Genomic DNA, 23,423 nt, shown 5'->3' with positions numbered 1-23,423 from the left:
GTTTGTTAATGCATATACTGCATGCTGTTTAATTCCTCAGTAATGGCAGTCATATTCAGTGTTTGAAGGCCGGTCTGTTGCATATTCGAGTTCTGGGGTCCTCTCCTCGGGTGGCTTTGGTAGAGCTGTACCAGGGACTGCCATTGTGCATGTCTTTTGTTTAGGATGGCCAGCAATCAAATTTCAATTTCAATGAGCATTTATATTCCTAAACTCATTGAAATGGCACAATACATGAAAAAATACATTTAAAAAAATAAGCTTGTTAAATTGTTACATTTTTTAAAGGAACATTGTTAAATTTGTACAATGGCTGTGTCTCGTGTGTGAATTTCTTGGAGAGAGACGGTGATGGTGTTATTTTTCACATTTGTAATGGTGAATTGTGTGCTCCTATGTAACATGCCTAACGGTGTCTCACAATCCTCCAAATGTTTGTGGGGCCTGTGGGTTGGGTTTGTACTAAGGACCCTGTGGCATGGCTTGCAAGCAGGATATTTCTGATGTGTTGTTTTATTGCACATCGTATATCAACAGAAATGGAAAAGTAGTATGATTTTATTTTATTTTTTTACTGGTTTTCATATGCTAAGAATTGAGCTGTGAAAGTAGTGGCGCAGCCAGTAATGACCATCCTTCTGATTATTTGGGTGAAGACGTGTGTGTGCGCGTGTGTGTTCATTAGTACATGCATGTCTCTGAGTGATCATAGTTTGTCACATTATGAGGCATGTGATGAAGGGCGTTTGGGTAGCTACAGCCCATTTTACAGACTTCTCTCATTTAAAATGGTGGTCAGTTTAGTAAGAGCTGTGAGCTAATGAAAGAATAAACCTGTGTAGGCCTGTCGCTTTGAATGTCCCTGGGACATATTTTGCATCTCATGTGACCTCAAAATGGAATCCCCCCCTTCTCCAGGAATAATGTTATTACTTTAGAAATTGTTTGATGTCTATGTCCGCATTATCAACGCTACAAAGGGGGCTATTCAAGGGGAAGACTGCAATGATTCCTAGGCATTCAAATACTAAGTAGGTCTAGGAATTTCTATAATTTTTAGTTTTATGAGCTTGTAAGGTTTTTATGTTTGGCTAATAGGAATTTTTTAAAGTTTCTTAGCTGATACAATATCTGTGTCTGTGTGTCCCAGAGTCCTATAAGATATACTATAGTAAGATCTAGAGTACCAAGTACCGCTGCTGACACTGAACGTGCATCACCATTAGTCCTGCTAAATCAGAGCCTTCATTAACCTTCTGACCCCCCCCCCCCCCCCCCCCCCCACAGGAGCACAACCTGGACTGGTTTCCGCGCATGAGGGCCATGTCTCTGGTCAGCAGCGACGCTGAGGGCGAGCAGAACGAGATCCGTAGCCTGCAGGAGAAGCTGGAGTCCACCATGAAGCTGGTGTCCAACCTCTCCGGCCAGCTCACCGAGCTCAAGGAGCAGGTCAGTGACCAGCCCTCCCTCCCGGACCAGCTTCAGAACTTAGTTACAGGCCTCATGTTCCAGGCTTCAGAAGCATCATAGCATTGTGTTGCATCCATGGTAGTGTTTAGGGTGAGGTTTAATCTATAGTACAGAAGAGGGAACAAAAACTGCACATTCATATATACTTTTACATATTTTCTATTACTTATATATTTAGATTATGTGTTTTAGCCTAGTGTATTAAATTCAAGTATTGCCTACATGAAATCCGGCATTTTCAACACGGTCTACTAAACCGGAGGAACAGGATGTCTGGATTTGGTGAAGTTTTTTTTGTTCCGGCTATATTTCTGCCTATGGGGTGTGACACTGGCAGCAGGGTTCCTGAATGTGTGCCATTGCTCCTGGAGCTGTGAAAGTGAAGCACAAACAAGCGCATCTTTTCACAAACTGCTCCCACCAGCAAGAGCTCCCATCTGTTCCACCATCCCAAACATGATTTCCTCAATTTGTTCACTGTATTATAGGTACTGTAAGTTTGCCCACACTGAAACTGAGATTCATCTGTTCTCCTCACCCCCCCACTCTTTCACTAAATTTGATATTTTTGCCGTCTTTGTTCTAGCCTCAAGTTTATTTGCATAACGTGACGGTCTGCTTCTGAGAAGCTCTCAATTGATTTCTTCTGGGCTCGGAGTGCATTGTAGTGAACATAAATGTATTTCAGTCTTGATGGATATTTCTTCTTGACAGCAAACATAAGGTGGGGGTGTGGTTTACAGTCTAGGATCCGGCGCTTATATTAAGAATATTTTGTCAGGTCATCACAGATCATCAGATATCATCACAGAACATACTTTTCATCCTGTTCCTCAATACCTTAGTACACGGTGTGCATATGTTCACCTGTTTGCATCTTTACAGGAATTCAGGCATGAATGTCACTAAAACTGGAGCAGTTTGCATTGCAATTCTGATTGCATTTCAATGACCCACTGTGCCCAAACTGCTAATATTGTTTATCTGGTTTGGTTGTTTGCAGTCAATTGGGTGACTTGAATTTTCAGGCTGCAGAAACATGAATTTGAAACGGATTAATGTGGCTCGAGTCCCTCCCTTGTTGTTGCTTCAGAATACGGTGCTTTTTAAAAATGTTCTCCTCACGTGGTTGGATCACTTTTGTTTCCCAGAAGACGAAAATGAAGAGAACATTGGTTTTGAGCGCGTGCCCCTGTGGTGGAAAGAGTAGTTATGTCTGTCCGTGGGTTAGCACTGACGCAGGAAATGGCACGCAGGTTCTGTGAAAGGGTGCAAAAAAAAAACAAAAAAACACAAAAAAAAAAAGTCTTGCTGTCAATCTTTCCAGATGACTGAGCAGAGGAAGCAGAAGCAGCGCATTGGACTCCTGGGCCACCCCCCCCACATGAACGTCAACCCCCAGCAGCCTGCATGATGGCCCAGCGCTGGGGAACAGGGCCAGAGCAGACTGGCTGCTCCAAACACACTGCGAGCACTCTGCTACAGACCAGCAGAAAATCATTAGTGAAGGTTAAGGGGGGCCATTGAGGAACCAGTATCCTTCCGCCTTACCACTGTTCATATATCAAAGGTGAATTCCAAAGTTCTGTCCTTCAGTAGGCAAACGCAGCAGGGCTATACAGGTCTGCCAGGGAACGTGCCCGGGCCTGGGCAACAGACCTGTCGAAAGATGGCTTTTTTTTGTTTTATTTAAGACCGGTAGAGCAAAGCAGTATTTATAGTTTTGTTTTTGTATGATGTGCAATATGAACACTATAATATGCAACCACCATGATGTGTACCATGTAAGTTGTCTCAAAGGGATGCTATTTGGAAGGTTGTTTTGCTGTTTATCTGCAGAGAGATTAAAAGAACACGTCTTTCACTCTGAGAGCCGTGGGTTGAAGCTACTCACGTCTAGAATAGCAGGTCGAAGATGCCATTTCGAGGATGAGCCTTCCTGTTTTTATTGGTTTTATTTCTTTCTGAGTGATTCTAAATCTATATGCTCACACAAGTGCTTAGTATAATTGTATATTGTCTGGAAGCAATATCTATAGTCTTATCCTGAAAATGGTCAATTTTATCTCACACAAACATTTTTGTAATTTATATTTATATGGTTTGGAAACTCTTCTTGACATCCTTGCATGTCCTCGTTTGTGGCAGGCTAATACGGTGTCAGATGAGAATGGCGCAGGGTGTGATGTGATCGTTTAATCTTAACTGTGAGTTTTCTGGTTAGAATCTGATTGGGTTTTCAGACTTAGATTCTGTGGATGGGAGATCTTTCTTCTGACACCTTATAGGCCTACCTGTCATTCATTCCTGTCTCTTTAAGACTCGTAGGCCAGCACTGACTTACTACCTGTGAAAAAGCCACTTTTTTGTCTACTTTTATTTCTTTTTAATTGCGTTTGATTTTTCTTTACATTGAATCATTCAACACTGACAAATTTTGTGTTCTCACAGCTGGGGATTCAGAAGAGATGACTTCCTTTAAAAAAAAAAAAAAAGTGTATATGTTTTTTTAAAGAAATTGTATAGTGGGCCTCCATTTTCAAACCAATGTCATGGGATTTGATAGCAGTGTTACTGAAAGAAATAATCTTCACAGAGTACTAATATAAAACATTGGTGTACTGTTTGAATTGTACATTCATTTAAATATATTTAATAAAGTATATAAGTAATTCACCTTCACAGAGCTGAACTGTGGGATAACTGATGTCTTCTCTGTTTCACTGTTCTCAGACAAGTCTTTATTTTACTGCAATTTAGGGGGTAACTTGCCAGGTTTAAAAAATGTTTGCATTTCATCTTCAGGCAATATTGATACAACTGTTCACTTTATGGAATGGTGTTGGTCATCCATTGATCAAATTTCATTGAAAAAGTTTGTGTCAGTTAAGTTGAGGATTCAGAAATTATCATTCATGTATATTTATGTTGACCTTTATTTCCACCATTTTTAGCTACTTTAGTGACCAAAATAACTCCATGCGTCATGTGCCCTTTCACCCATTGGAAGGAAGCGTCATGAACAGGAAATTGATAAAAATGCCATGAGATGGAGTGTAAAATTTGTCAGACTAGTTAGGAAATACCCTCTGTTTTAGCTTGGATTATCTGTGCAGAAACCAGTGTTTTTCTTCAGTGTGGTAATGAGAGCTTCAGTAGACTGCATTTTGTCCTGTCTGCAAGCATACATGTATCCTTGTTATTGTTTCAAAAATCTAAAGCCTGTTTGTCCTCTGATATTCAGTTACAGTTTCTCTTCCCAGACGTGTAGGCTATATTCCTTTTGTTCTCCCTCATTCCCAGTCTGTCTGCTGGCCAAAGACCTTTCCCTAGAGGTCAGTTCTCACTAGGTCACAACCCCCATGCATGCGAGTGTTCCATAGCCTGGGGTAAGGTGAGTCCAGTGCAGTTGTGGGAATCTGTCCCCGTCCAGTGTGTAGTGCTCCATTTTTCATTGGGTTGTGACCAATGGTGTGGATGTTCCCTAGAATATCATGTGAATTGTGAGTCATGTGTAAGGCAGGTCCATCCCCACTGACTGTCCCAGGGCATTCCACTCAGGTGAATGATCATGTTTTTATCGCTAAGGCTATTGTGAACAAAATGGAAATTTCATAAATGCAAATGCCCATATAGACGTGATCAATTCCATTCAGTGTGAGGGTAGAATTTCTAGCAAGCAACATTTCTCTTAGTTCAGCTGTCTAGGATGGGGATCTGGTTTCAAATCGGTCCTGTGTGAAATGGAAACAAAGTCGGCACATCCTTGCGTCCTTAATAAAAAAGAAAACCAAAGTATTGCTTGTTTCAGCAGGCCTGCAGCCCATAGAGGCATTCCTGACCATTACAAATCATTAAGTGCAGTTCATAGGCTAGGTGAGTCTCACAGTACAGAGCCACAAAATATATTTGTGCAAAAGTTACTTTTCTTGAAATAAGAACAGGAGTTAACAGGAACTATATTATGAACCGTATATCATTAAGTATGTAATATAAGCTTACAGTATATTCTCCAACAAAACTCCTGCATGTTATGTTTGTATTGGTCAGAGTGACAAAAGCTTTATCAACATGGAAAGAGCCCTCCAGTTAGCACACCTAATGTATGTATGCATGCATTGATAGACACTTTTCACAGAAAAATGAAAAACTTAAGGAAACATTCATGGAAACTGCAAAATCACTGGATTCACCATTCTGCAGCATACATAAATGTTTCGGGACATTATTAGGTCTCCCCTTGCAGAAGCACCAGTGTGTTACAGGACCGCACCGCACATTTCAAAATGGCTTCCGGAAAGGACCTGCTTGAGGAACGGGCAACCAGAGAGATGCTGGCGTCATCACTGAATTCCCCTGATCTGCAGTTACACCGAATGCAATCTGCTTGCTCTGTGACACAAAATGGCCACACTGGCTCAGAGGTGGTGCGTCAGGAAAGCATGACTCTTTAAGATGCACACGGAGGTTGAACGGGTTTGCAGCTGCTCTGGAAACGGCCACCGCACTCAGCAAGGTGTTAGCTTTGTATGCTTTTTTTGTGGTGGCTCGATATGAAATGTCACTTGGGGTCTAGTAAGCACTTCATGGGTCTTCTCAAATAATTTATTAGTATATCATTAAATAAATTATTTTGCAGCCATCAAGGAATATTTCCCTTGCAATGGTTGAAAATCTGTTCACCAATTAATAAAAATTATATTTAGTTTTGTCTGCTGTGTTGATGAAAATATGCATTGTCTTATTTTTATGTAGAGCTTGATGTGGAGCTGGAAGTGGTTAAAAGCATTAACTAAAAGTTTTTTTTAAGAGTGAGAAAATGTATTGCTTCCAAACTTGCTAAATGATGAAGTGGATCATACTGTACTTGGAAGAACTCCAATCCGTTTCTAAAACCCATAGAAAAGCATTTATTTCCTGCAGAGATGGGATTCGTGATGACCAAGCACCCATCCAAAGAGCTTGAGCTGTCTCCTGATGATTTGAGGAGCATGACACTGATGCCCTTATGCTATTGCCATGATGGCCATTTCAGTAACCAGGTCTGAAACCTGTAAAGCACTGTGGAATGATCCCCGAGAATGTTATTTCCACTTCCAACAACTAAGTGTTGATTTGTACGATTTCTCATACAAATGTCGTGTTGCATTTCTGCTGCAGAATTCCAGACACTAGTTGACTATGCCAATGTATGCAGTGGTACTGACCACATGTATTGACAGAACAATTTATTAAAATTACCATAATACGACATGAAACATCCATACATATGCTACAAATGTGTCAGACGAAAACCACTAAGAGTAAAGGATGAGGCATGAGGCTTTTGATTGGCAAACTTTTTACTTGCTTCGTAAGTATGATCATTCTGCAGTCTTCTTAAATTGGGAGGACAAGAACTGATACAGACACACTTTGTGGTACCTCAGTAACTTTCTGTTTTTCCTCCTGGTTACTAGCAAGGTAGAGGCCAAGACAGTGTTAACTTTGCATTCAGAACTCCAAGTGCTTGCTGGAAAAATGTCCTCCCCTTGCTGATTGCTCAGATCCTTTTGTTATTTGTTATCCTTCTGCATAGCAAAGCATGCATGTATTTTATCCCGGGTTGCTGAAACAAGAAAATATGACCGATCTTGTTAAGTGAAAAAAATTATTGATTGGTGGAAGTCTCCGTATGTCCCAATTTCCTCATCAACCTGTTGTTTGGGTGGTTCCAACTTTTTAAGATCTGGACTGGGACTTTATATCAATGATCAGACAGGAGAGCAACAGTCATATTGAATCTGAGATAGCCTTCCACCAACCCACAGTCTTCTAGATTACTCAAAACTCAACCACTGCGACTGCTTTCTGATACACAGATGGTTTGGACTTTCTTGTTTGTTTCTGTTAAATCTAAAAAGGTCAGAGGGGCTTTCCAGCTCCCCAAATGCCTTAACAAAGCTCTCTTCACTCTACTTGTGATGCTCAATTCAAGTCTACCATTTCATAGAGTTATCCGAACGTGATTAAAGTCTGCATTTTATACATGTCTGCAAGCTGATCCTGGCTCCTATTCTGCTTGTTTTTAAGCCCCACATGCTTATCGATGTCTAAAGTGTGACAAGTACATTTCCGCTGGAAGCGCATATTGTTTTACTTCTGTCAGCAGGGCTATACTGTAGGGTATTGGGGTATGCATAATATCACTGCCAAAAACTGAACTTTAACCTCCTGAGTCACAAGTGTAAATATTATTATTACTTTTTGTGTTTTGCCTTCATGTTTGCCTTCACATGTCTGACTTTGGTGCAGCAGGTGGAAATCCACAGATCACATTGAAAAATGAACCTTTTTGCACCCCGTATGAAGAGGATGTTTGTCCAGGATGCTTGTGGGCGACCGATAGGAGAAGTCATTCATTTAAATGTTTAAATGTTTAAATTTGTAACTACTAGCATGGTGAAAGGTTGTGGTTTCTTTAACAAAGATACACGTAATAAAGCCAAGCGGGTAAAAGTGGAAAAAGGCTCTTGTCTGTATTTTTCCAATTTGATTGCTCAAACTTAAAAATGAGTGCATTGCAAACTGAAATCCCTTTCTACATATACTTGACAATCCCAATACATGGGTTGGTAGTTACATAGCTAACTAGCTTGTGAAATTGTATATATTAAATCAACTCAGCAATAGCTAATTAGTTATAAGCTACTCCAGACTCTAACTATACGTTGGATTCCCTTATTTCTCATTTGCTGAGGGACAGCTAGCTAACCCAAAGACATACAGGCTTTCTAGCCTTATTGCTTGTCATAAAATGTATGTTTTAGTAAAGACTTGTTTATGTTAAAATATGTACATTATAACTTTGCACATGTTATATAACCATTATAATATAAAAGCTTGAAGGTAGTGATGAACACATCTCTCTGCACGACTGTCCAGTGCTGCGACATAGGCTACTGCAATGCTGAACCTTACAGTAGGTTGTTCATTAATCAGCTGCCATTGGCAATCTGTGTGTTGACATTTAATTTTCAGGTGGATTGACATACTTATTTAACATCAAATATTTTAATTACTCCAAATAAATAATATTTTTGATTGTATTACATGACCTTGTTTCTGCAGGTTGTATACATGAACTCACACCAGAGTTCAACCTGGCTGCTGCTCTGTTGTGGGATTGTGAGACTGCATATGATGGTACGGTTTCTCCTTCACTTGGCTAGATTTTCTGAATCTGTTTGCTGACTAATATACTGATAGAATTTTGAGTTTCACTAGAACACCTTGGAGCTTTCTGTAACTGGTACATAAAACCTACTCTGCAGGAACAGAGGAAGAACCAGGTGCTCAATGCTTCTGCCAACAAGCACACAAAATCTGCATTTTCACCACAGTTTACAGCACTTTTATAGAGAGTCCCCCCATTTCATGGTATGCAGGTTAAGAACACATTAACGACGTGACAACATACTGTATAAGGAGAAGTTGACTCAGATCAAAATTACACAACCCTTACAAAAAGCCCATAAGCAGGTTTGTTCGATCTCCGAGGGCATTTTGAAAGGATTTTAATAGGGATTTTCTGTAACGGAAGGGAGTCAGCATTTACTATTATATGCGGGTAGTGTTAGGCTATTGAGGAAACGGCTCTGTCCCTGAGATGTAATCTTGATCCCCATGCCAGTTCTGTAGCTTATACATCATTTTTGGTGAGTTAGTTGTAGCCTATTTCTGTTGCTAAATTAACAGTAGGTCCAGCATGAAAAGGAAAACTTGAAAATGCCGTGTAGACCCACTGTTTATTTATTTATTTATTAGGTCATGATTTTATTAGGTTATGCTCTGCGCCGTCCTGATGTGTTTATGATCAATTTAAAAAAAAAACTTTACTAGCAGTATCATAATACAAGTAGACAACTCATTCCACGTGCTTATCAGGTGGCGTTACATTACTTCTAAGTATAATGAATGAGCTACGTAGCACCTTTACGAGTTTTCTCTTTCTCTCCATCCCTGTTGAACTGGCGCTACTATATCTAGCGCTACTGAAAGGCGCCCAGCGTTTCACATGCGCGTCATGGTGTTGCTACGGTAACCGTTTTCGTGCGTTACTGTGTCATGACTCCCATTTTGCAGTTATTCGTAGTCTATATATCGTAACAATACATTGACTTTTGTCATTATATATACATAGTCTGTCCAACACCTTTGTGGTAAATTGTTGCATTCATCGGGGCGCGTCTTCTTCTGCTCTGTGTCCCATCTGTTTTTATTTACGAACTCAGTATGAGAAAATAATCCAGTTATATAGTTTATTCAGGCTATTCAATCACATGAGTGGTAACATTCATACCACATTATAAAGGGGACTTTCCTTCGTTGATTTTCCGCATGCCAAATAGTTTTTGAATATATGTTACGACCGTGGATAATTGATCAAATTAGTTAATATGTGGTTTTTAAAGGCGACCCATAAAATAATGGATAAAAGATAGCTAGCCGTTTAACGAATTTGCGCACATACGAGTTAGTCAACGTTCTCACTTTAATTAATGCACGTGATAAATCCAGGCTTCCGCTGTCTGCTGGTACACGGATCATCTGCCCTAGTCCAATCCATACAAGCGCACGTTATTTCTAAGCGATGGACATGCTGATATCCACGGGCGGTGGTGGCAGAGCCGTCTCACCGTGCCGTGCGCTCAGAGAAGCCATGAGGAGATCAACGTGACTGCTGGTGTAACACAAAGCTATCAGCTGCAGACACATTGCTGAACAGGTGCACGTGGGAAAGCAGATGGAACCGGCACAAAATAACAGTGGCTGCACACAGCCTCCAAATGATCAATGTACACTGTAGCTATTGCCATTATTGCAGTATATTTCTATTGGGGAAGTTAATGTTCCATCATTAGCCGGCACGTTCTGGCAAATATTTTCACGATATGCTTAATTAAGAAAAACCGGTAGGCTACGCACCTACCGGTGGCTGCTGGACAGAGTAACTGATACTTCACCATTTAAGAAGTGTTATTTATGATATAAACGTTTCATAATTCAGTTTCTTTTAATTTATTTTCTTTTTCTCACCTTATAATGACGACGTAGTTTGTCAACGTTTAATATAGGCTATACCAATAGGCTAAATTATACTGTCCAAATATACTATCTTTCAGGACTTATTTCAGAGCTGCTTGCTGTGTTACAGTTTATGACAGGACTTGTCGGAGCTTGACACCGGGTAGACCTCTAAAAACCAGGTGCGCAAAATCAGAGGAGGGGATCCATTTCTAAACGAAATGGTAGTCGGACGTGGCACAAGACACGTCTGCCTGCTCGACTGTGTCCAGTGCTGCAACACAGGCTACTGAAAATGGCTATATATATATATATATTAGAACTATTAATTCAGAACGTAGCTACAACTATTAATTCAGAACGTAGCTACAACTATTAATTCAGAACGTAGCTACACTGCAGTAACATGGCGTAATCTGTTTACATAGCTATAAGCACTACGCTATACTCTATTGGGAGCTTGCCTGTCCTTTGTCAATCGTAGTATTGTGTGATAATCATTGTTTTAAGTTCGGCACTTCATCTGACCCAAAGTTTCGAAGTGTCGAAGATATCTATTTCTATAACAGCTTGCTTAACATGTTAATTGTTGTGAAACTGTAGTGCCTGTATTTTGTGCATGTCACGTACCCTAACAATTGTAAAAAATATATATTCCAAAACCCAGAATATAACAATGTGCATACTAGTAATTAGGTAGTCTACATTGTCTGTGCAAATAAAATCACTATATTTTTAAAATCATGAACATAAACGTTAAATGACGTTATAATGTCCTTAATTATTGATAAAATGGTAACGTCAAACTGACAAACTACATTTTTCTCTTTAACATTTACATTTATAGCGTAAAAAGGTTAATAGGCTATATGTGGAACGTGAAGATTTGAATTTCAAACATATCAGAATATTCCATTCAAAATGAAATATATATTTTATTATTTTATTGTAGTTAGTTGTTTTGTAAATAAATAATTAGATTGGAATGCGCTGTTCGTTTTTATTTGTATTTTGCAGTTTGGCGCATTATCTGAATCATCGGCTTTTATTATTGTAGTTGTATCAGTTGCAGCCTAAAACTTGGAAAATCTAATAGTCGGACTGACGCAGTCTTTCATCTGAAGAGAAAGTATGTCCCACTTTGCAGAGTGCACGGTTGCATGCACGTTCCACGGCTCCGGGTTATTATGTGTTGCTGTTGGTAGACTAGGAGCATGGTGGTACACGGGACTCGGCTCGCTTGTATGACGCGGGAGAGAGACTCTTGTAGATCCTCCTTAACGCCAGAAAATGGGCTGGTCTGAGTTGTGTTGAAAGCGCTGTCCAACACGTGAGGCTCATGTGACGGAGGTAGGTCAGTCTGTGAGCGAGAGTCACAGGGTTTATTTAACACGTAGCTCAATCCACCCACACTCATACATTTAACCAAGACGGAGAGTCGGAACTACTGCTGGCTACGTCTGAATCGCGGGGTGGCAACATCGTCTGCTGTTCTTGTCTTTGATAATATTATAATAGTACAACAAAGAATGAAAATATAATCATCAGAAACAAAACCTCTTATTAACCCGGAGTTGGAATTAATGCGAACAAGCGTCAACACAAGATAATTTGTTTGCTAAACATATAAAACAACAAGAATATATTATTGTATATTCTGACTGTATAAATCAGGAGATTCTGCAGACGTTATTTGGGATTGTTCAAGAAAGAAAATGGAAAGGATTACAAGTGCGCAACCACCTCCTTGTATGGCAAAACACCCGTCACTGGAGATCTCTGACATGCAAGGGTAAGTCACGTCCGACTGATGATAAATTAACGTTCACCAAAAGCATATTATGTGAGTGTGCACATAATGGCTAATTTACTTCCCTGCTTTGTTGTTATATTTTTGTTGTGCCGAAGTAACATTTTTCGTGTTTGTCCTTTTTATTTTTGGTATAGGATGGACTTCTCCATGTACGTATACAAGCCCAGAAGAGGCGTGAAGCGCGGGCACGAGGACAGTAAGGTAGCTATCCGATCTTTTCACTTTTTGGTGGTCAGCAAGTTGGTTGATTTATGTCTCTGTGTTTTATTTGTAAGCCTTGAAAAAACACGTTAATCAAATGTTTAATTATAGTTATTTTTTCTCATTTGCCGATGTGCGAGCATACTGTATTTCCCGGCGGAAAATGACAATCCTTGCATTACTTTTGACTGCTATTTATTTAGCAGATATTAAATGTGCTGTATGTTATTTTGTTTTCCCTTTTAGGAAACTTACAAGCTGCCCCATCGACTAATCGAAAAGAAAAGACGTGATAGAATAAACGAGTGCATCGCTCAACTGAAGGATTTATTGCCAGAGCACCTTAAACTTACAGTAAGTTTGATTTTGGAATTATGTCAAAGTCTTGTGGAAAAGTGGTTTAAAGCGCCACCTGGTTGCCGTTGAGGAGTAGTCTGGATTTTCTTTTAAACAACTGACTGTGCAGAAAAAATATATATAAATAATTTTATACAAAATAAAATGGTGCTAACATTAATACTAGTGTTAAGGTATTAAATATTAACGACATTTAATACGCAATGCATGGGAAGATAATTATGCTTGTATCGTTCAGATATTATTTCATAAATTCTATAAAGAGTGAAAAGGATCTGTGGAAACGTTTAAGGTTTATTTTTAATTAATTGGTTAATTCATTTCCATGGTTATTTTAGAGCAGATTGTTTGTCCTGTGTTAAACTGTTTCGGCTGTTACATAAGCAGTGTGTACGTGCTGATCAGAGGTCTTCCTGTTTTAGACGCTGGGCCATCTGGAGAAAGCTGTGGTTTTGGAGCTCACGCTCAAGCACGTGAAAGCGCTGACTACTCTGCTGGAGCAGCAGCAGCAGAAGATCATGGCCCTGCAGAACGGCATGCAAATCGGTAAGTCCGAATTTCCGTCTTCTTAAACACACACGTTTCCACAAAGTTTGGCTTGCTATTTACTGAAAATATAATATTTTGCATTAATATGTATTTGTGTTTTAATATGAATTATTATTGTATTGGGGATAATGATATGCTGCTTTCAATATGTTTAAAAAAAAAAGATCCGTGCCATTCTTCATGCATTGTTAAAAAAAAAGAAGTAATTATTAACCTCAGAAAGGTGATTAGCATTTCCTATTAAAATTCCTCCTGCTTAAGCTCATTAAATGAATGTGATTATCATTTCCTATTAAAATTGCTCCTGAAATAACAAGGTGTTTTGTACCTTCTCCCAACAGGTGAGCAGCCCTCTCCTAGCCCAGAGAACAGTGAGGAGATGTTCCGCTCAGGGTTTCACATGTGTGTGAAGGAGGTCCTCCAGTACCTGGCCAATCAGGAGAGAGACGTGACACCCTCCCAAATGATTGGCCACCTGCACAAGGTGGCCTCGGAGGTGCTGCAGGGCGCTCCCGGCCCGCGCTCGGAAAAGCCCGCCCACAAGGAGAAGCCTCCTGGGCCGCTGCCCAAGGGGACGGAGGGGCACGGGAAGAACTGCGTGCCCGTCATCCAGAGGACTTACCCGCAGATGGGTAGCGAGCAGAGCGGCAGCGACACAGACACTGACAGCGGCTACGGGGGCGAGCTGGAGAAGGGCGACTCCAAGCCCGAGCGCGCCGTCTACTACGGCGACGAGCGGCAGCTGAAGTACGCGCTGTCCGAGAGGGTGGCGGGAGTCATCAAGCAGGAGGGCGACGAGCCGCGGGCCAAGCGTCTCCGGGTCGAGTCCTCGGAGGACGAGTCCCTGTCCGGGAGCGAGGCCATGGGCGGCCCCGCCAGCTACATGGGCTTCTCCCCCCACCAGCCCTCGCTCTGCATGCCCTTCTACCTCATCCCCCCCGCCTACCTGCCCATGCTGGAGAAGAGCTGGTACCCGGGGGGCATGCCCGTTCTGTACCCGGGCCTCGGAGGGTCGGGGGCGGGCCTTTCCCCGGAGAAGCACCCTCAGTCCCTCGTCATGTCCCCCAGAGTGGGCTCCCCAGTCTCTGCGCCAAGCCCTATGGACTCCCCAGCGTTGCTCCAAGCTTTGAAGCAGGTCCCCCCCTTGAACTTGGAAACCAAAGACTGAGAACTTTCCTTTTCCATCCCCTTGAGCAACCCCCACTCTGAGAGTTGAAGGTAGTCTGCTGATAAACCATGAAAGGTATGAAGAGAAGGAAAGAGTTGAGGGCAGCCTTGTTGTCCTTCAGCAGCTAGTGTGGTGGTCCCTCTTGAGGCCACCGTTTCCTAGTGAGAGAACAGGGCTGCCGAAATGGCAGGTCATCTCCAGTCTTCACAGGGCTACTGAAAGCATGCCAGCTCATCACCAGTCTTCAACCCCGGAAGAAAGAGAGAGAAAGACACGATCAACAGAGAAATCTACGAGAGAGCACCTCAGAGAAACGCTGAAGGTGAAATGTACGGACAAATTGAAACATCAAAAGAAATGTGATTGGTGAATGCAGGAGGTTCTTCTTTCCTTCGGGCTGGTGTTAGAATCAAAGTTTTGAATGTGATTTGTGCTCCACTCCCCAGCCCCACAGCAACAGGACCTTCCCTTTGCATAAGCACGCCTCAGTTGAATGTAACCTGAAAAAACCCCTGTAGATGCTGCTTTCAAAGTGTCTGCATGCTGTAGACAAATTGATGGAGGGTGAGAGGGAGAATTCTCCTTCTTGTGCATGTAGCTGCTGAATCAAAACAGATCTTACCCCGAAACCTGTTCACGCATAACAGTCATGCCAGCATTCTTGTAATATCAGCTGCGCGTCTGACTGTTGGCCAGAGCTATGAATGCAGATACACATCCTTTCACACCCATACGAGCACCTCAAAAATACGCCATGGAGTTTTTCAAAGATAATGCTTACTTGGAAGCCTGGTTTTCATCATTCTTGAAAATTAGGGAGTTGATAATGGGTAGTAACACATATTTTAGTGTTCAGTTTAGAATTCATTACCATTTGTACAGATGGATTGTAACATTGTGGGAAAAGTGATGGATTCTCTTGTAATTATTTTGTTAATACTACTTGTACATCTCTATTTTTGATACGTGTCCTACAAATTCTGTACTACCATGCTGACTAGAAAGAGTTTTAAACGGTTGTTCATCGTATGCCAAGAGAACGTGTACATAGCACTGTGCTAGATCTTGCATCATTCTCAAAATTCATCTCTGGTCAAATTAAACTTGTTCTTTATTCATGATGTTGCCTTGTGAAAGCTGATAAATTGATATCAGAAGTTTACTAAATGTATTTGTATGAATACTGGAATATAAAGTCAAGAGAGAAAAGTGAATGTAATGTTTTAAACAGAAGATTAGTTTTGTACAGGAAGAGGTACATGGGATTTTATATTTTGGGACCTACCAGAAGGTTGTTTGTTGTACATATTTTGTCTATAAATGTTGATAAACATTATATAAGCGTAATAATAAACTATTTTTTTTCCTGTGGAAAACTGGCCTGCTTCATTCTTGGTCATGACAGAAGACTGAAGTGAAAAGTAATCTTGTGTCTTGGATTCACTTACATGGCATCAACACATCCAACAGAACACTTACATAATCCATACATCTGTTCCTCTGTAAGCCTGTTGAGAACATGGAATCGGATTTCACTTGTCAGTAGTAAGTCATAAATAAATCTACCAACGCAAGTATGAGCTATTCAATATTTTTTTCTTGTTTCTTTCAAAGTCATTTAAATAATGACATATTTTTAAATAATTTGATGTAGGTAAGTTTCAATTGCCACATCAGGTTGTGCATTATGATAGGTTCCCCTTGCACAAGAGGTTTAGATCTGAATGGTGTATTCCTGGTTAAATACTGGTGAAAGAACATTGGAATAAAAACAATGGGCACTGTGGTATCATGCATATGACAGTGTTTACTCTTCTCACCGGGAGCTTTTCTACCTCCGTGGGGTCAGGCTCCGTCTCTCCCAAACTTCCAATGTCTTGTTTTCCTCCAAAGTTTCTTTGTGACAGCATCTCTTTAAAAAGGGAAATTCAAATAAAATGTACTTGCATGAGCTATACATAAACCCAATTACCTTTCCCTGTCTGCTCTGCAATTCTTTGTTTTTCTCCAAAGAAAGCTGTGTACCAGCTGCTTGGGAATACTCAGGAAAGATAAACTAATTCTGGTGCTATTCCTGAAGTCTAATCAGAGGAAATGAAGGTTGTAATTTTATTTCAAACCAACATTCAATTCATTTGGCTCTAGTCGGCCGAGGTCCTGAATCACTGAGACGGGACTGCACGGCTGCTCAGACACAAGTGAAATAGTTCACTCTCTCTATGAACGTTTTACTAAATGTCTTCAGGTAAAATTATAACCATTGTCATTCTAGCAATAATATTAGAAACCACAAAGCTATCAGGCTTTTAGTCAGAATTCTACTTTTTGCTCACTTTAGGTCAAGTGAGACATACAAAAATACAACATTCTTCAATAGAGAACTCTGTGTATGGCAGAAGTGACCTCTGACATTTGGCCGCATACTGAGGAAGATTTTAAAAGGTTGTTAAAAAAAGGGATTTATTTATTTATTTCTCAGCTATGGCCCTGTGCTGAACCCTGTCCCCAAAGACACTTACTTCCTCTTAAAAAGCAGCATTTGGCCTGAAGAGAGGAAGGAAATGTACAGCGAGAGCTGAAAAGGCCTGGATATCCCAATGTGGAGTGGGTCCTCTGGGCTCTTTCACAGTAGGCTCCCAGTTAATAAGGACAGTGTGGAGACAGGTAGAAAGGGACCGGCTCACACAAAGCGGAATTGAAGCGACAGGCCCAGCGGGAGCTCATTTCCCTGGTCCTCCGGCGTGATGACGTGGGGAGAGGGCTGTTACGTGTCACATGTACAGCCACACTGTTTTCCCTCTCTCCCGCAGGGCTGTGATTGGTGCGCAGGCTGAGGGGTGTCATGTCCCGTGCCTCTGTGTCTTAGTGCATTTCCTGCTTTCTCCGTGTTTGTATTCAGTGTCACGGTTTCTCTTCTTCCCAATTTCTCCCCCCTCCACACCTGTTATGTATTTGCTCTGTTGTTATCGTCTCACCTGCTTCTTGTTATCTAGTCATTAGTGTGGCATATAAGCATTCCTGTTCTCCAGCCCTGCTGCTTGATCTCCTCGACCTTTGCCTGTTCTCGACCTCACTATAATGTCTCCTCATGGCTCTCCAGCCCTGTATGACCTCAGCTCTGCACTTTGGAGGCAGACATGGTCATACGCTGATTATATAATATAATTTAATTTAATTTAATTTAATTTAATACAAATGAACAAAAGTCCAGCACTTTTCCTGCTTAAATGACTATTTACTGTATTTACCCCACTCTGCCCATAAATGCTTCAAAAGGTGCTGTAGAGACTTCTGAGACTCCAAATCCAGTTAAAGATATAACAAAGCAACCAATTGAATCATTGCTATGGTTAATTTGACTAATTTGATCCGACATGACCAATTCAAGTAAATGTACAAGTAAATCTAGATTATCATAATAGATTTAATTAGTGCAATTAGACAGTTTTTGTTAGGTTGGGACTGAGATGCTGTGACTGATGGCTTTCTCCTGTCATACCAGATCCCAGATAAAGAAATATAATTATTAAAGATATATAAATCAAATATATTATTTCTATTATTCAGTTGATATATAGTATGAGGAGGCATACACAAATAATATATGAGAAGGTGCATAAAATCTCTTCTGAATATTTCATTAATGAAAAATGTGCACTTCCGTGGAAGGCTTATACAGGCAATATACAGATTGGTCAGAACTTAAAAAAAAGGACTGCAGTGTGTTGACTGTCTTTGCGTTTAGCTGGCAGGGACAAACACAAAAGATACCAATGAAGTAAACCAAATGCAAGGCTGTTCCTGGGATGGTGGGCATATTGTGGTGTTTTGCATTCCTTGTGGCAGCAATTGATATTGCACTAAAAACAGGGAGGAAACGCTTCACAAATCAAAATATATTTATTTACATTTTCAGTAGCAATGTAGCACCATCTTCTGGTGAAATAGTGCTCAGACAGGATTATCCTGTTTCACTGAAAAGGAACAAATGATGGGTTTAACCTGACACAGTACTGCTCAATAATGAATCATTACTTTTCTTCTCTGCCAGTGGCTGGCACATATTTTTTGGGTTTAATGAGAAAAGCCATCAACCAGGTCACAGTGTCACTTGTAGGGAAATGGGACATGTTGGAATTGATTGATTGCAGACGAGTTGCACGTCTCATTTAAGATTCATGTTTAGGAAATCCTTTTTCAGGATTGTAGAGGATTGTCAACCTCATCCTGAGAATGGTATCTGTGGCCTGCACAGCCATTTTAAGAGGAGTAAGAAAACTAATGCTGACACCATACTCACCTTTGCTCAAGGGCTTCATACGTCTTTCTCATGTTGAAAATTGAAATGATTAATGTCCAAATGGGACATACAACTCTATTATATATATATATATATATATATATATATATATATATATATATATATATATATATATATATACACACACACACTCACCAAGCACTTTATTAGGAATTTTTGACTTTATTACACCTACTTATTCATTATTCATACTTATTAATAACCATCAGAATGGGGAAAACATGTGATCTTAGTGACCATGAAATGATTGTTGGTGGCAGACAGGGTGGTTTGAGTATCTCAGAAACTGCTGATCTCCTGGGAAACAGTAAGCAGCAGTTCTGCAGACAGAAACACCTTGTTAATGAGAGACATCAGCGGAGAAGGGCCAGACTGTTCAAAGCTGACAGGAAGGTGACAGTAATGCAAATAACCACACATTACAACAGTGGTATGCAGAAGAGCATCTCTGAACACACAACCGATCATAACTGTAAGTGGATAGGCTACAGCTGTAGAAGTCTAAAATAAGTCTAATAAATACCTAATAAAATGCTGGGTGAGTGTATATTGAAATGCATCATCTTGATAATTGTTCTAAATGTATGAAACAAAAAAGGCAGGTAAAAGGTAAAAGGCAGTGTTAAAATTAAAACCATTATGTAACTTTTTCTTATGTCATTTGTATATGACTCATCATTGTGTGCCTCTAAATTGCTATGTTTATGCTTGCTCTGTCAAAATGACAATTTTCTGCAATTTGTAAGAATTAAAAAAGATGTATTGTTCATGCGATATTGCTTTCCTTAATTTATATTCTGGGAGCATTGTTCTAGCTAGAGCATTACAAGCTTCAGATCCACATTAGATTTAAGGGAAATTGTGAGCAGTTAATGACAGCCAGCCACCTTTCAGCTCACAATAAACAAAGACAATTGTCTAATTTACTGATAGTTTTTCTAGGCTTCTATGGCATTTGCTTTTTGTTACCTTGCATTTTGTTGCTGTTACATTTTTAGCATTTACACCCAAACACTCAAATGTACTCTAATGGCACCAAGATGCCAATAACAATAATTGACTGAACATAGAGGCAAATGCATGCTCTCTCTCTTCATATGTGTCAAGTTGCCTTCACACCCATTCCCACAATCATTTGTACTTTTTTGTTGGCACCTGTATCCCCATATATACAGTACTGTAGGGACTATGCTGTGGTTTTGGAATTGATAAGTTAATGTGTACATTGGGCTACTGTATGTCCTCATGGCTGTGATAACAAGGGTAGCCTCCCTGCAGTGGCACAGAGTATGTGACCTCATGAGCGCTGCATTTACCACTGTGTTTAATCCATCAATAATGACCTCCCTTTAAAACTGCACCCTGCCTTCACAAAGCAGCATTCAGGAAAGCTTTCACACAGGGTAATGTACTGTTCTCTTCATGTCACACACATTTTATTTGGGGCTTTTAGTTTATATAAATTATGGCCATTGTATATGTCACATTAAATGTGGCAAAGATTAAAGAAAATAATAACTTAATTGAAACAAAGACAACACAAGTGGAAAGGCTTTCTGGAGCACCGGTTGTGTTAGGCTGATGTGGAATAGCAAATAATTGAATCTTTGTCTTTTCATTTTCACTCAGTCATTAACTGCAACCGAAAAGCCGTTGCTTTTTCTGTCAAACACAGCAAAATGGTTTCATAACACAGGGCTTTGGACAACCACAACATCCTACAATGTCCTCCCTGTAATTGTACATACACGATTTGTTAAGTCATTGCCCCGCCTGAAGTCATATTAATACACCCACCATTTTAAATGTAGATATGTCCAGCAGCAAGTATACTCTATGGTACAGTATGCAACCCATCAACAAAAGTGCAGATGATTGGCAAATGATTATATGCTTTTAGTAATTCCATTTGCAGTTCAACATTATTCTGTTATTCTGAAACTGTTGAAATGTCCTATATAAATGTTAAATGTATACTGTACATAACTCCATCAATTTCATTCAGTGAAGTCGTATAACTATACACTAGGTGGTGCTCTTATGTCATCAAACTTTTACCACACACTGATTAACATTTTTGTTTTTTTGGGTTTTTTTTCACATGCATTTTATAGCTTATAGTTGTTGAGGATATTTGGATTTTATCCACGTGGTTGAAAGATTTGCCTTCTGTTAATGTGTGTATTTCATACTATATATATGTATGTATGCTGCATATACAGTGAGCTCCCCAATTTCTGGGACATTTTCTTGATTTTGCTCTGTACTCCACTGTTTTTGAATCAAACAATTCACATGTGATTAGTGTTGACTATTTTTATACATTTTAGTTTCTCCATATGGAAATTACAACATTTTTTATACAATAGTCCCCCATTTCAGGGTGGCAGAACGTTTGGGACATATTAATGTTAAAGTATGTCAAATAATGTAGTCGTGTTTGATACTTTGTAGCATATCCTTTGTATGCAACGACTGCTTGAAGTCTGTGACCCATAGACATCACCATGTGCGAAGTTGGTTATCTTCAGCTTCCTGGTTGTTGCAGGAGTTAGTTGCCTTAGCTCTTGATATGAGACACTGTTCAGTGGATTCATCACTTGGCCAGTCAATCATTTTCCAGTTTTGTTGCTTAAGCAGTATTTTTGGGATCATTAACTTGCTGTAGGATGAAGCATTGTCTAATGAGGTTGGATGAATTTAGTTGAAATTGAGCAGTTCTTACTCTTTAGAACTTCAGCTGTTATCAGAAATTACATCATCAATGAAAACAAGTTAGCCAGTATCTGTGGCAGCCATACATGCCCAAACCATAACACACCCACCACCATGTTTGACTGATGGGGGGTGCTTTGATTCTTTGGAACTGTAATTCCTTCTAGCCTCCACGCTTTGCTCTTGCCATCACTCTGATACAAGTCAATCTTGATCTCAGGCTGTAATTTCTACATGGTGGAACCAGAATGTATAAAAATACCAGTTTTAATAAAAGCTGAGAGTCTGCACTTTAACCACATGTGAATTGTTTTATTGCAAATATAAAACTGTGGAGTGCAGAGCCAAACCCAAGACATATGGAGCTCACTGTATATATACTGTGTATACTATACCATCTTATTGCTGATTGTTATAGAAGCAAAAACTGTGCGATCCAGAATTATTGGCACCCTTGATAAATATGCACAAAACATACTGTTAGGTAAAAAAAAGAAACCGTTATTGGAATAAACCAACATGTCCAACATATTTCCAACATGTGTGTAGTAGTGCCTTCTTCAACCAAAGAAACCGCACAAGTCTTTTAAACAAGTCTTACATTCTTCAAATAAAATAAGGTTCCACAATTATTGGCATTCCTGCTTGAATACTTTGTGCAAACATCCCTGGGCTCATCTAACATAGCATTCTCTTCCAGTCATAATTGCAATGATGTTTGGGCCCAAATGCTTGCTTTTGTTTATTGTTCTCAGTAAGGGCTGTCTTCATCCCTCCCATGAGTTTGCCATTCTATGGTTCTTTTTGAGTCTTGCTGACTCCATGATGCAACCCATCTGTGCAATTCTTAAACTGTGATCCTTTGGTTCTGTATGGTCTCCCTCGCCATTTTCCTCTCCATCCATGGGTTCAATGTTCTCTTGCATCCTCTTCAACCATCCCGTATATTTCACATGTTTTTATGATTACCCTTAGAGTGTTAAGTGGTATGTTTAACCGTTTTTGTATTTATTGTGCCCTTTACCAGACTTGTGATGTTCAATTACCAACTGTCTCTTCTGAATTGACAATTCTTTGGCTTTTCCCATGCTGATAGATGACAAAGAGATTCTGCCTGCTTGTCATCTCATTTTTATAATCTTGTGAAAGAGGAAGTGATGGAATGGCACAATATAGTTTATTTAGACTGAGATTAACAAAATGAAGTAAAATTGTATTGCACATTTATTTTAAATAATTGGGGTTTAATAATTAATAATAATTTATTTTAATTTAAATAAAGGGGTAAAAAATGAGATTACTTCTTAAAAACATTGAAACATGAGAATAAAGGTATTGTGAATAAAATTATATAGTTTTAGTATAGGGTGCCAGTAATTCTGGAGCCCACTGTCGGTGTATCATAAATTCAATGTTAATTAAGATTTTTTGAGAAATGGCTTCCTCAGCTGTTCTCACAAAGACTGTTGAATTTGTGCTGTTTGATTTCTCAGCATGATTTGTACAGCTGGATGTCTGTCAGCTTGGAATATTTGCAGTAGGTGAAAGAACATGGGAGGCCTTTCAAGAGCTTGAGTTTATTCCCCTCAGCAGTACAATTATAAGGGCCTTGTGCATGAAGAGAGGCAAGAGGCTTGCTTCATATTGAGGTGCTGGAAGTCAAATCAAGATGATTACTGTGGTTATACTGTATGTTCTCTCATTTTCTACTCAAATATTTGTAAACATTATGTCTGGTGTCTGATGAAGAATGCTGAATAGGA

At 39.8% G+C, this 23,423-nt stretch overlaps 2 protein-coding genes across 2 annotated transcripts in view; both read left to right on the top strand.

Moving 5' to 3' along the window:
• Positions 1 to 4,152, top strand: part of LOC133139028 (inositol 1,4,5-trisphosphate receptor type 1-like) — a 108,002-nt gene extending 103,850 nt beyond the window's left edge. The window contains 2 exon segments of the mRNA XM_061258267.1: positions 1,288 to 1,449; positions 2,798 to 4,152. Of these exon segments, the coding sequence (XP_061114251.1) occupies positions 1,288 to 1,449; positions 2,798 to 2,884 (249 nt within the window). The 3' untranslated portion in view covers positions 2,885 to 4,152.
• A 7,756-nt stretch (positions 4,153 to 11,908) lies between these two features.
• Positions 11,909 to 16,000, top strand: LOC133138742 (class E basic helix-loop-helix protein 40-like). Its single transcript, XM_061257749.1, has 5 exons — positions 11,909 to 12,328; positions 12,484 to 12,550; positions 12,797 to 12,904; positions 13,330 to 13,453; positions 13,798 to 16,000. The coding sequence occupies exons 1-5, from the start codon at positions 12,252 to 12,254 to the stop codon at positions 14,622 to 14,624; spliced, it is 1,203 nt and encodes a 400-aa protein (XP_061113733.1). The 5' UTR covers positions 11,909 to 12,251; the 3' UTR covers positions 14,625 to 16,000.
• The last annotated feature ends 7,423 nt before the right edge of the window (positions 16,001 to 23,423 follow it).

Source organism: Conger conger, chromosome 10 (genome assembly GCF_963514075.1).
Source record: "Conger conger chromosome 10, fConCon1.1, whole genome shotgun sequence".
Lineage (NCBI taxonomy): Eukaryota > Metazoa > Chordata > Actinopteri > Anguilliformes > Congridae > Conger > Conger conger.
This window is presented reverse-complemented; position numbering and strand designations above follow the sequence as displayed.

What these genes read in the sequence shown, in the direction of transcription:
- LOC133138742 (XM_061257749.1), top strand. Translation starts at nt 12,252, where the DNA reads ATGGAAAGGATTACAAGTGCGCAACCACCTCCTTGTATGGCAAAACAC. An exon ending in CAGAGCACCTTAAACTTACA is followed by an intron (nt 12,905 to 13,329) that starts GTAAGTTTGATT and finishes TTCCTGTTTTAG; the next exon opens with ACGCTGGGCCATCTGGAGAA. An exon ending in GCAGAACGGCATGCAAATCG is followed by an intron (nt 13,454 to 13,797) that starts GTAAGTCCGAAT and finishes TTCTCCCAACAG; the next exon opens with GTGAGCAGCCCTCTCCTAGC.